The sequence below is a fragment of the Gregarina niphandrodes genome (assembly GCF_000223845.1).
Source record: "Gregarina niphandrodes unplaced genomic scaffold scaffold00016, whole genome shotgun sequence".
Classification (NCBI taxonomy): domain Eukaryota; phylum Apicomplexa; class Conoidasida; order Eugregarinorida; family Gregarinidae; genus Gregarina; species Gregarina niphandrodes.
In genome coordinates this window covers 49325-61107 of record NW_011645785.1, presented here as the reverse complement: position 1 = coordinate 61107, position 11783 = coordinate 49325, and the positions used below count along the sequence as shown (strand labels likewise).

Sequence of the window (11783 nt, the reverse complement as noted above, 5' to 3'; positions counted from 1 at the left end):
GGGGGTTAACCGCCAGCAGAGGGACTACCGCCAGCAGAGGGACTTACTATATTGTTGGCTAGCGGATGTGTGCAATCTTGGTTTAGGCACGTCGGAATAATGTATAGAGCTAGCAGTCGATACCAGGGTCGAACATGCGGTGCCTTCTGGATTCGTGCTTCGCAGACTTCCCAAGTGTAATGAAGGAGTTTGTGTCCAGATAGAGCGTAGTTATTTGCTAGCAGTTTCCGAGCGGCAACGACCAAGTTCCTGACAGTGTTGAGTTCAACCAAGGCGGCGAATTGTCGGCAGCGTTCGTGGTAGGAGACGAGGTTTAGCTTGTCCGTCAAAGCACTATGGGCCTTCATCAAGTTGGTGACGACATCGTCTGACCACTGGACCTCCTGCATTTGGTGTCGTGGGTTCGTGTTTGGTTCACGGTCGTCGATTTGGTTGGAGTAGACTGTTTGTTTTCTGAAGTAGCTGGCGATGACAGCTTGGAAGACGACGACGTTGATGAGGACGTTCCAGTTGCGGTGGGTGGCTAGCCACTTGGTATAGAGGGCGCTGACGGCCGCAGCAAGCGGAGGAGTGGTTTCGAGTATTGCGTGCCATCTGGTGCTAGTAAGGAAGGAAAGGAGGGCGAGTAGCGGGTGAGACATGAGATTTCGTGAGCGGAGCATGGACAAGCCACGCAATCCTTCGAGGTGGATGAAGCTATCCAGGTCGTCGGGAGTGGTGCTGATGTTTTCAGTGAGTAATTTGCCGGCATCAGGGTATTGGGTCACTGCCAACAGTTCGTCACAGATGCCCTGTGGAGCAGGCAAGTCTTGTAAGATCTGATTTACCGGTAAACATTGTGCATACAAGGTAGAGAGTTCGTGGATCGTCGGCAGTTTTATGTTAATGAACGTTGAGATCAAAATCTCCGACGGGTCGACGTCTAACAAAATAAGGGATAAGGCAAACGTAAAGGCGACCATCTTAGCAGAAATCGGGTTACTCGGTGGTGCCAATGGCTTCACGACGATCACACCGTCACTAACATCCGGACTCGAGACATCACCTGTCAACTCGTTGCCCAACTTTAATAAAGTATCTGCAATCGTATCCGCTAGACACAAATCTAGTAACTCACACCCCGCCAACCAGATCTCCGTCTTTAACAGTGCCGGGGAGGCCTCGATCACCGCTTCGAACTCCTTTTTCTTGTCGCCTAACAGGTTCATATAGCTTGCAAACATTTGTATTAGCTGAATACTATCCGTCTGACGGTTACCATCCGCTGGATCAACAGTGATGCTGCTGAGTTTAATTAGCCATAGCAAGCATTTGGTAAGGGCACGGACCTTTTGTTTGAGCACGAGTTCAAGGAATCGTTTTAATTCGATTTCGGGCACGGACTTGTCGCCGTTGACCGCCACTTCCAGCACCTGGAGCACGTCTCCGTAGTAACGTCCGCAAAGGTCGCGTCCATAGAGAACTCCGATCTCAAGGGCTTGTTTTTGCAGCGCAGTGGGAGCATTGTCGATTGCGTACTCCAAAATTTCTTCCACCGGGTTAACGATTTTCGGGAACGCCGAAACGGAGAGCGGGACGAGAGCAGCGGCAAGTGCACTATAGAGGTCTTCTCTACACCGTTCGAGGATGGAGGAGTAGTAACTAGCGTACAGCACCGCGCTGGGGGACGTCCCGAGGAGCGCACTGAACGTCTTGAGTCCGCTAAGTCGGACTACTGCGGACTCATTCATACAAATGGAAACCAAGCCGTCGGCAACGACGGCTAGCACGTCTGGACAGGCTCGGCAGGCCGTCAGACGACAGTCCACCGGCCAGGGAAGTCCCTTGTTAGGCAGACAGCGGTCGTGTGAAATCAAAACCAACTGGTATTCGGTACAGTCACACAACTCGACTGTGACGCCGGCGACCGGGAACGTAACCGGGTAGTCGCGCTCCGTTAGATTCTCAGTAATTTGCCAGGCAATGTTTATTGCTTTGAGGGGGTTGATTCCGCCTTCACCCGTTCGGGCTTCGTTTTCTCTCCCACCCGTTGGGTGGTCTTGTTCGGAGTGGTCCGTCAAACTCAGGAGATCTCTGACGGCATAGGCAGTAGACATGGACGGCCGAATCAAGTGTGATCGACAGTATTGTTCCACCAGACGAATCGCGGGGTCTCGAGTGCCAGTTTGGCGTGCTATGGCGATGAGTACACTGACACAGTCCATGGCCAAAACCGAGTCCTGGATCACGTTGCAGATGGCGTCCGACACAAGGTCGATGAGGAGAGCTACAGCATCAGGTTCGTCCCGGCACAGGTACGCCACGAGCTGGATCAGGGCCACACCTTCCTCGTGATTGGGGTGCACTAACATACTCCTCGCCGCGCCTTCAATAATGCGCAATTTGTTTGGTTCAGACAAGGGGGTTTCCACCAACTGGCCTTCCTCCAAGTCCACTGTAAAGGCCGCTAGCAGAACGCTCACGAGAGCGGAGTAGGGTCCCCCCTTGATCCATCGCACGAAGGCAATCGTAACACACAACGCTGGGTCCTCCATCCCCCAGACAGGTGTTCCGCTCTCTAACGCAGGCAAGTCTTCTCGAATAAGGAGTGGTACCACCTGCCGACTGCGCGACCCCGATATCAGTTCATCCCCTACCAACGGCTGGTCACATACTTTTAGTTCCCAGTTAGTAGTCAACAACATCCTTAAATCACCCGTCTTTTTCGCTGAAATGTTCTGAATAACCGTGTCCGTGTCCACGTCTGTTAATAGCCACGGAAAGATACTCGAACCTGCCAGCTCTGGCGAACACTGAACCAGAATACGTACAACCAAAGCACCATACTCTCGACGGTTCGGCCTAATAACTCCCGAATCAAATACGTGACCCAAGTCCGATACACCTGCACAAATTACACTCAGACCGCACACAACTTGGTCCCTCAAATCTCCCGGAACAAGACTATCCAATAATCGGAAACCGAGCAGAACACCTTCCTCGATCAACCTCTCCACAGAATCGGAAGCAAAGCCGGTAGCTTGCCGCAAACCTCTGGACAGCTGCACCATTCGACAAACACTGAAAAACATTTCCACAGCCAAGTCTACGAGCGTTAAACCAACCAGCTCCTCGTGGTCCGTTAAACCCCACATAGCCAAGACTGCTTGGTCCATGCTGCTCATCGGATTTCGAATCATGTAAGCATTAAACCTCTTAGCATAGTTACTCTTTGTCAATGCCAATAGACAACAATCATTGCCTGCTCGGGCAGAACCTTCACCCCGCACACTGCCTTCTACTCGAGCAGGGTCCTCCGTCCCATGTTCAGTGCTCCGCTCTGGTCCATGCGGTTCCCTTCCATGTTCCCCTTCTTGTTCCCTTCCATGCTCCGTTTCGTGTAGCGTTCTTCGCGTATCGATTGTCGGGGAGTTTCGAGACATGGTGGGTGGCAGCAAGAAGTCTGCAGACACGTTGGAGTGGTAGTAGGTAGTGCCTTGGGGTGCTTTCGCCTTGCTTAGCAGCGCAGGGAAGTCGAGGTCTCTGAGGCTCCGAGTGACCGAGACGAGAGCCCTCAAGGTCGCCATGGCCACGGCCGGGTCCGTAGTCGGTTCGCAGAAGGTTTGGAGTAAGATATTCGGTTGCGCGAGGAATTGCAAAACGGCCACCAGGGCCCCGATTTGTCGGCGAGGGTTCTCGCTAGCCGCCAGAACGGACAGAGCAACGACGGACTGCGTGTAGTCGGCACCGAACGAGTTGCTTACGAACAGGTTATTTACGAAGGGATTATTCGCGAACCTGGAGATCTGTCTCGCTTGGAGTTGGTTGTTGACCAAGCCCATTTTCAGTCCCAATGCGGTGAGTCTAAAGTACAGCGGCAGTGGTACCTTGATGTGCAGGAGGAGTTCCAGACAACCCGCAATACAGGGGTAACCGGTCTGCAGCAGCCATTGCGTAGTAGCGGGCCCCTGATCCAGTGTGTCGACAAACTCCAGAATGCAGTCAGTTGCACAGAGCACTCTGGCCCCGTCCACACGTTCCTTCTTATGCTGCAACAGTTCCTGCACAAACTGCTCCTGAGGGTAGTTGTAGTCGGGCGATACCTTGTCCGCCACAGCACTCCTTACCTCGTCCAGTAACCGGTTCAATCGGGCGATCCAGGCGTGTGTGCCGCAGCTTTCGTTCCCCTGGCCGTCGTCATCCACGAGAGCCATGTCTGCGGGCAGAATCTGCGGAATGGAGCCGGCAGCCGAAAATCCGGCGTCGGTATCTTCAGGAGGGGTCGAGAGGGGTGGACTGGAGGGGCTGCGTTCTGCAGTCTGGTCGGCCGGCGTGCTTTTGGGACATACACACGTGTGCTCGCGCGCGAGGAGGTTACAGCTGCAACGGAAACAGGCGTAGGCGATTTCGTTCATCTGGCTATCGTCGAGAGTGGTAGCAAGGGTGAGCAGGACCTCATACAGGGCGCTTTCACACTGGTATAGTTCGCGAACGTTTTCTGTTTGATAGAGGCCGTGCATGAGCGTCATCATGCACTTCAAATACTTGCGGTCACGAACACTTGCACCCACCAGGATCGGCAACGTCAACTTAACCAACTCCGGACAGTCTACATGTGCCGCAACCGAAGAAATCAGGTCGTACAAAACCCGAGCTAGCTGCTCAGCCGACCCATGTCGCTTTAATGTCACCACAATGTCCCATGTCAACGAACCTATTAAAGGCAACGGGACGCCGCCACGGCTGCGACCTTCCGAACCCCCACCGAAGACAACGGCAGCCGGCTTTTCCATGGCCTGCTGTAGTTCCTTCACCAAACCCAACGCATGCTTCTCTTCCTCCGTGTTCCGGTTCAGTCGTCGACGCAAAATGCGCGTAGCCTCTGCGCAAAACTTGCCCACATGCCCCTTCAACACGTTCAATGAACTCAAGGCCGCCGCAGCCTTCTGATCCGCGCTGCTTTCACCGCCCTCCGACGAACTAGGCGTCGCATCCACGTCACTTGCCAACGGTCTCGCCACCGGAAACGGCGTCACCGACTCCGGGTCCTCCTCCCCACCCCCAACCAACGGTGTCTCTCCGCCTGCCACATCTCCAGCCACCGTGTCCAAGCCATGCCCATCAATCTCACGACCATCGGTCTCACGACCATCGGTCTCACGACCCTCGGTCTCACGACCCTCGGCCTCACGACCCTCGGTCTCACGACCCTCGGTCTCAAGACCAATCTCAACACCGTCTGCAATTTCAGGACCTTTCTTAATGTCACCACCATCCGCTTTCTCACAACCATCCACGATCTCAGGACTGTCCGCTATCCTAACACCTTTCTCAATCTCAGCACCGCCCTTGCCACTTGGGCCCGCGGCTAACAAAAAAGTCTCCTGCACTACGCCATCTAGCTCCACGACTGGCACTTCCGCCACGGGCACTTCCGCCACGGACACTTCCGCCACGGGCACTTCCACCACGGGCATTTGCACCACGGGCACTTCCACCACGGGCACTTCCACCACAGGCACTTCCGCCACGGGCAGTTCCACCACGGGCACTTCCACCACGGGCACTTCCACCACGGGCACTTCCACCACGGGCACTTCCGCCACGGGCACTTCTACCACGGGCACTTTTGGAACATGTACACAGGTAACAACGTCCTCGGTCATAGGCTCTTGACTCGGTACACGCTCCTGACCGGAATTATGACCAGGCAGCGGACTGATTGCACCTGGGGCAAGATCCTTGGATAACTCCTCACAAGGCTGTCCCTGTGGTACCGTGTCCTCAACAGCACTGCACATGTACACCACACTGGTACTGCTTGCAACACCCTTTGAGCTTCCAGCGACATCAGTTGGAAGGGGTCGACCACTTTCCGCCTCTACGGCTGGATCCTCCTCGATTGCGGCGTTGTTCACGGCTTGCCGAGAATGCATTGCAGGAGCGGCAGAGTTCTGCGGAACCTCGCAGGAGTCCGACTGAAACGGTGCCGGTAATTCCAGAATACCGTTTGCAGGTAGTACCGAAACAATCGAGCCAGCCGGCATATCAACGGCAGACGGTAGATCAATGACAGATGAGAGGTCAATGGCAGGTGGTAGACTAAAGGTAGGTGGTAAATTCAGTGCAGGCGGTAATTCTAGCTCCATGTCCGGACTAGAATTAACCACACTCACTGCAGGTTGGTCCGCAGTGGGTTGGTGCTCAGTGGGCTGGTCCGACGTTGCTTGAGCCGCGATGGATTGGGCCCTAGCGGTTTGGATCGCAATCGGTTCCGACAATTTTTGAGAGGAGGGGAAGGATTCATCGACTGTGGGATGAAGAGGTTCAGTGTGCCTCAGGACTTCGTCCTGGGGTTGGTCTAGAAGGCCACCGGAAGCGCTAGCAGGGACGCTGGTGGGCAGTAAGTCGTTGTCGTCCGTGTTCGACTCCACTCTGGTCAACCTCGAGGCCTTCATGTAGGTCACCACGAGGTCGTCATGCAAACCAGCCGCGCCGTAAGTGTCGTCTGTGGCTTTCTCATCATGAGTCAATTTACCCTCAAGCATGACCGCCATACCAAACCTGTCCAAATCAGCCCCCTTCAACATCTCATCCGGCGGATACATTCTAATCAAAAAAAGTCAACCGCGAGCACCAGCTGCTTGAAAGGGTCGACGATCAACAACAGTGAGCACCACTCAGAACGCCAAGATTAAACAGGAACTGTTTAAAGCCTGCTCTCCCTCCGTTTCCTAACATCCCCCCCCTCAGTTTCCCCTCTTGCTAACTCAGAACTCCTTTGGAGTTGGCTCTCTCCGAACTGACTCCCTTAAAGCTCCCCCCTTCGGAGCTGATCCCTGTTTGGTACGGACTCCCCCTTTGGAGCTCCCCTTTGGAGCTGACTTCCCCATTCCCCATTGATCTGACCGCCTCTGAAGCGGTCCGCCTCTGAAGCGGACCGCCTCTGAAGCGGTCCGCCTCTGAAGCGGACCGCCTCTGAAGCGGACCGCCTCTAAAGCGGACCGCCTGGTGGCCTGTATGGTTGGTCCCCTAGGATCTACGCCGTTGATCTGACCTCTTCGGAATTGGCCTCGGAGTTGACTACTTGGGAGCCTGACCTTAGCCGCCACGACCGGCGTCCCAAAATCGCGGTTGCGGCACGGCTCATAGCTGTACTGTTCGGTGTGGCATCCCTCACCGCTCTGCCATCATGGGTGTGTCCTCCTCTCTGACGGACTCGTCCTCTGCCACAATTACAACGCTATTCTGTTCTTCGGGTTCGATCAGGTCGGAAGGATCCGTCACTACGGACGAAGAGGTTCCCTGCATTGGCTGCCCGTGACGCTCCTCGGTTGCCATCAACGACTCCGGTCGCGATGGCCGCTCGGCCGGCTGCATCAGGTCGTCCCGACTAGCCGTTGACAAACGGCGGTCAGCCCCCCGGTGAGCAGCATCACCTTCACGCCGGTCGCCGTGCGTGCCCCCAGGCGCTCCCGCCCGTGAGTCACTGGGCGAATCATTGGCCCGTAAGTCACTTGTCCGCAAGTCATTTATCCGCACGTCGGTGTCCCCCAAGTCGTCCCTCAACCCCTCCCTCAATTCGTCCCGCAAGTCGTCCCTGGGGTCGTACCTTAGGTCGTCTCTGGAGTGGTCCCCAGGGTCTTCCCCGAAATGGTCCTGGAGGTGGTCCCCGAGGTGATCCCCGATGTGGTTCTCAACGTGGCCTCCTTCTCGGTCGTTATTTCGTGGATGGTCGTCATCGTGTCTAACGTCATCATCCCTGGGGTCGGTATCCCTGGAGTCGTCGAGATCTCGAGAGTCGTCAAGATCTCGGGAGTCGTCGTCTTCTCCTCCGGGCCGTGGCTGGTCGGCGGGCTGTCTGGGGTTGCCGAAGGTGGAGCCGAGAGCTTCGAGATGGACAGCAACGGAGCGCGCGAAGGGGCTGTTCATACCAAGTTGTGTGTTGTAGCCTCCTTCTAGAACGCTGACGAGGCGGCCCTCGCAACAGTAGTTGGCAGCGCTCTGCAGTCTTTCGGTCATGTAGCGAAAGTCGTGTTCCGTTAACTGCCCATACTGCCCCGTTCCGACCGGGTCCAGCACATGTGCGTCGAACCCGGCGCTGACTAATATCAAATCAGGACGGAACTCAATCAACGGTGCAATCACACGAGTATCGAATAGTCGTTTGTACTCCCCACTCGTCGTACCCGATGTCACTGGTACGTTATACACCTGACCCCCTCCGGCCACAGCCTCTCCGGCCACAGCCTCTCCGGCCACAGCCTCTCCGACCACAGCCTCACCACCCATGCCCGGGTAAAACTTCCCGTCGTAACCATGGATGGAAAGAAACATTACGTCCTCGTTATCCGAAGCGGGGTCGCGCCAGGCAAAGTTCATCGGCACCCGGAACTCCACGCTCATGCCGCAACTTATTTCTGAACTCAGCACCCTCTCCCGAGGAGCCAAGTTGCGGACTATACACTCAGTCCCGTTACCGTGATGCACGTCAAAATCAACAATCGCTATCCGTCGAATACCCTTTTCATGCAAATTGTACCTACAGACACGACGGTGCGGGTTTGTCACACTGTGCGGGTTTGTCACACCCTGCGGGTTGTGCCGGCCACAGTGTTCGGCGTGTGGGGTCTTACCGAGCCCACGCGGCACCGATGGCGACATTGTTGAAGAGGCAGAAGCCTTGGCTGCCGATGGATTTGTCGATGGGTTGGCCAGAGGCGTCTTGGCAGGCGCCGAAAGTACCGACATGATGTCCGGGTGGACGTATGGCACAAAAGGCGTTGCGGTGTTGGCCGCTACAGACGGCCTTGACGGCGCTGATAACGCACTGTGCAGCGGCGAGAGCGGCTGCAAAGCTTCCCTGAGTTACCTTGGTGTCGGCGTCGAGCTTAGTTTCTGGGTCGGCGGTTTCGAGACCCAGTCCGGTCTCTGTTTCGCGGAGGAACGCAGGCGCGCCAAGACAGATGGAACGCAGCCATTCGATGTAGGTGTGGTCATGGACACGCGCGATATCTGCCCAACATGCGAGTGTCTCCTCTTCCATCGCCCAGTGAAAGTAACTCGAACGGAACTTGGGTAGCCGCAAGATGCCTTGACTAGGGTGCAGCAGAACCTCTAGTCGGTGTGGGTTCTCCACGTTCTCCGTTGTCAGTTTGAACATGGTGGGAAAGTCACAAGGCTCCATCGCCAAGTGTTCCAGACAGCCCCGATGGGTGAAAATGCCGCAGGCAAGACGGCCTTCGTCGCTGAGGCGATGGTGCTGGTGTTCTTCCGTGTGCGCAGCTGCATCTGCGTGTGCTTCCCCATCTGTGTGTGAATCCCCATCAATGTGTGCTCCTACTCCTTCACCTTCTACATCCGTCTCTGCATCGATGCTGCGGTCAACGAGCATGACCCACTCGCTGCTGACGCCCAAGTCGTCGGCGTAGTCAGCGAGAGTCTCAAATTCGTGAGTGCTCAATTCGCAACGGGAGAGTAACTCAGGCACGCAATGCCACGCAAGCGCTTTGATCGCGGCCTTGAAACAACGCAGCAGCAATGTGCGATCCAACAACGCTCGCCGTGCGTAGGCATCTAACAGCCAGAGCACGGTGCGGAAATCTTGGGAATAAACCGCGTTCGGTAACGCCTCACCCAAAACCGCGCCCGAGGCGACCAAGAGACGAGAAAGCGACAAGTCGCCACGCATCGCCGCCCTCTCCAACAATGAGTACCCCTCGACATCCCGCACATTGGGATCGACGTGTCCAAATACGGCTGGATTAACACACAGCCGTCCAGTGGTTACTTCATACGCAATGTACTCCGGTAACCCTCGCGGACTTTTTGCCGCTCCGGGAGGACCACCCACGGGTCCACCCCCAGAAGAATAACCCTCGGGTGCGAGTTGCTGGGCGGCCACGCGGTCGACATGATCCACGATAAAGGCCAGTTCAGGGTCCAGTGCGAGATTGACGCGGTCACGAAGCAGGAGGCCGTAGCAGTGGAGCATGTTAAGGGATGAGGCTTGACATAAGCCCAGGTGTAAACCCGGCAGCGACTGGAAGGTCATACCGGCGTGCATGTAGGCCACCTCCACCAGACCGTCCGAGTCGAATTGCACCGCCAGTGGCGCGGCACCCAGGGCTGTCGCCTTGGCCTCTACCGCGGGCTGTGCGCTGAAGGATACGCTTCCGTTTGGATTCGGGTATGCGTGCGTGTCTTCGTTTGCGTTTCCGAGCGGGTCGGTGCCGGCCATGGCGACGTCATCTCGGGGTTCAACCGAGTGAGGGTCAACCGGGTGAGGTTCAACAGGTTCAACTAGGTGAGGTTCAACTAGGTGAGGTTCAACTAGATGAGGTTCAACTAGATGAGGTTCAGCTAGATGAGGTTCGGCGTCTGCAACTTCGATAGCTGGCACTTCTTCTTCGGGGGCGGCTCGTACGGTCATAAGGAGAAGAAGACTTAGCATGTCTTGATTGATAAGTGCGGCATGGAAAGGCGTGCGGCCCACCCGGTCACGGCAATTGATATAGAGATTACTGAGATCCGCCTGAACGAAGTCCCGTACGTGATCGTGTCGTCCACGGTCGATCGCACGAGTCACGTAGCGCAATTTAAACACACTCTCGCTCCCACTCCACCAAATTGGCAACCGCCGCCGTAACGGACTCTCTTCGCGCCTTCGGCGCCGTTTGTGCCGCCGTCGAGGCACGACTTCAGCCTCCTCTCCTCCAGAGGAATTTTCAGTCTGCATCACAACTTTTACCCCACCCAAAAATAGCCACATCGCGGCCGCCCGTTCGGCAGGCAGGGAGCTCATCGGGGCCCATAACTGAAGCCGGGCTTAAGCCGGGCTTAAGCCGGGCTTAAGCCAAGCTGGAAAGAAGTTAGTCAGAGCCAACCAACTGGTCGCCAATGTCACAGCGAACGAACTCCGCGCTGGCCACCAATGTCCGTGCCTAGTATCCCCGCCGTTCCGCCGTTCACAATTGCGTCGTCGATAATCACATCCTGGGCCGAGACAAGTCGTAAACAAGCCTTCTTGGACGTCTCGCACAACTCGCCGTCTGACCAAAAGATGCGATCTCAAATATGCTAGTGTGTGACTTGCGGCGTGTGACTTGTGCGACATGCAGTGCAAGACATTCGGGGGAAGACATTCGGGGAAGGACCGGGCTGGTTGAACAGGACGGAGTTGAAAACATTTAGTGCGGGACGGGGGTTTGCTTGCTTACCGATTAGGAGTTCGTCGACTATCATGTGTACCTTGTGGAAGTGGAAGATCAGGTCCAATTCGCAGACGTTGCTGAAGTAGCGGTCGAGTACCTCAACGAGGTTGTGGATGATCTCCAGGGCACAGAGCTCGTTTTCGTCTTCGTCGATCCCGCATACGAAGTAAAGTGATGCATAGCGTTTGTATACGACTTTGCCCAAGTCCGGCGCCTCGATAACGAGACAACCACCGAGTGGACGTGATGTAACCTCGGTCGTGACTCGTTTGATGACCTCTTGCCGCCGGTGAAGGTCCGACCCGTCACAGAACCTAGTGAACCGGGTTTTCCCCTGTCGGGATATGAGCAGCAAATAATTTATCATTAGTTAGTTCTGTCGGAAAAAACTTCGACCAAGCCAAGGGACTCTCTTTGATGCATGATATAAGACAGGCTGGACACACCAACCACATAGACAAAGCAAACAGATAGGGACTGGGCAAGTAGGGACTGGGCAAGTAGGGACTGGGCAGATAGGGCACATACCATGCGATTATGCCCCCCGTATTCGATTGTGCCCCCCGTATGCGATTGTGCCCCCCCCTCCCC

General features: G+C 55.8%; 3 protein-coding genes across 3 annotated transcripts; all 3 read right to left on the bottom strand.

Moving 5' to 3' along the window:
* Window positions 1-5: 5 nt before the first annotated feature.
* On the bottom strand, window positions 6-6587 carry GNI_086200 (hypothetical protein; the record flags this gene model as incomplete). Its single annotated transcript, XM_011132350.1, has 1 exon — window positions 6-6587. One exon carries the CDS (start codon window positions 6585-6587, stop codon window positions 6-8), a length of 6582 nt encoding a protein of 2193 aa, XP_011130652.1.
* A 568-nt stretch (window positions 6588-7155) lies between these two features.
* GNI_086190 (putative histone deacetylase) lies at window positions 7156-10432 on the bottom strand (the record flags this gene model as incomplete). Its single annotated transcript, XM_011132349.1, has 2 exons — window positions 7156-8521; window positions 8616-10432. 2 exons carry the CDS (start codon window positions 10430-10432, stop codon window positions 7156-7158), a joined length of 3183 nt encoding a protein of 1060 aa, XP_011130651.1.
* Window positions 10433-10881: 449 nt separating this feature from the next.
* GNI_086180 (clathrin adaptor complex family protein) lies at window positions 10882-11559 on the bottom strand (the record flags this gene model as incomplete). Its single annotated transcript, XM_011132348.1, has 2 exons — window positions 10882-11030; window positions 11199-11559. The coding sequence occupies 2 exons, from the start codon at window positions 11557-11559 to the stop codon at window positions 10882-10884; spliced, it is 510 nt and encodes a 169-aa protein (XP_011130650.1).
* Window positions 11560-11783: the final 224 nt, after the last annotated feature.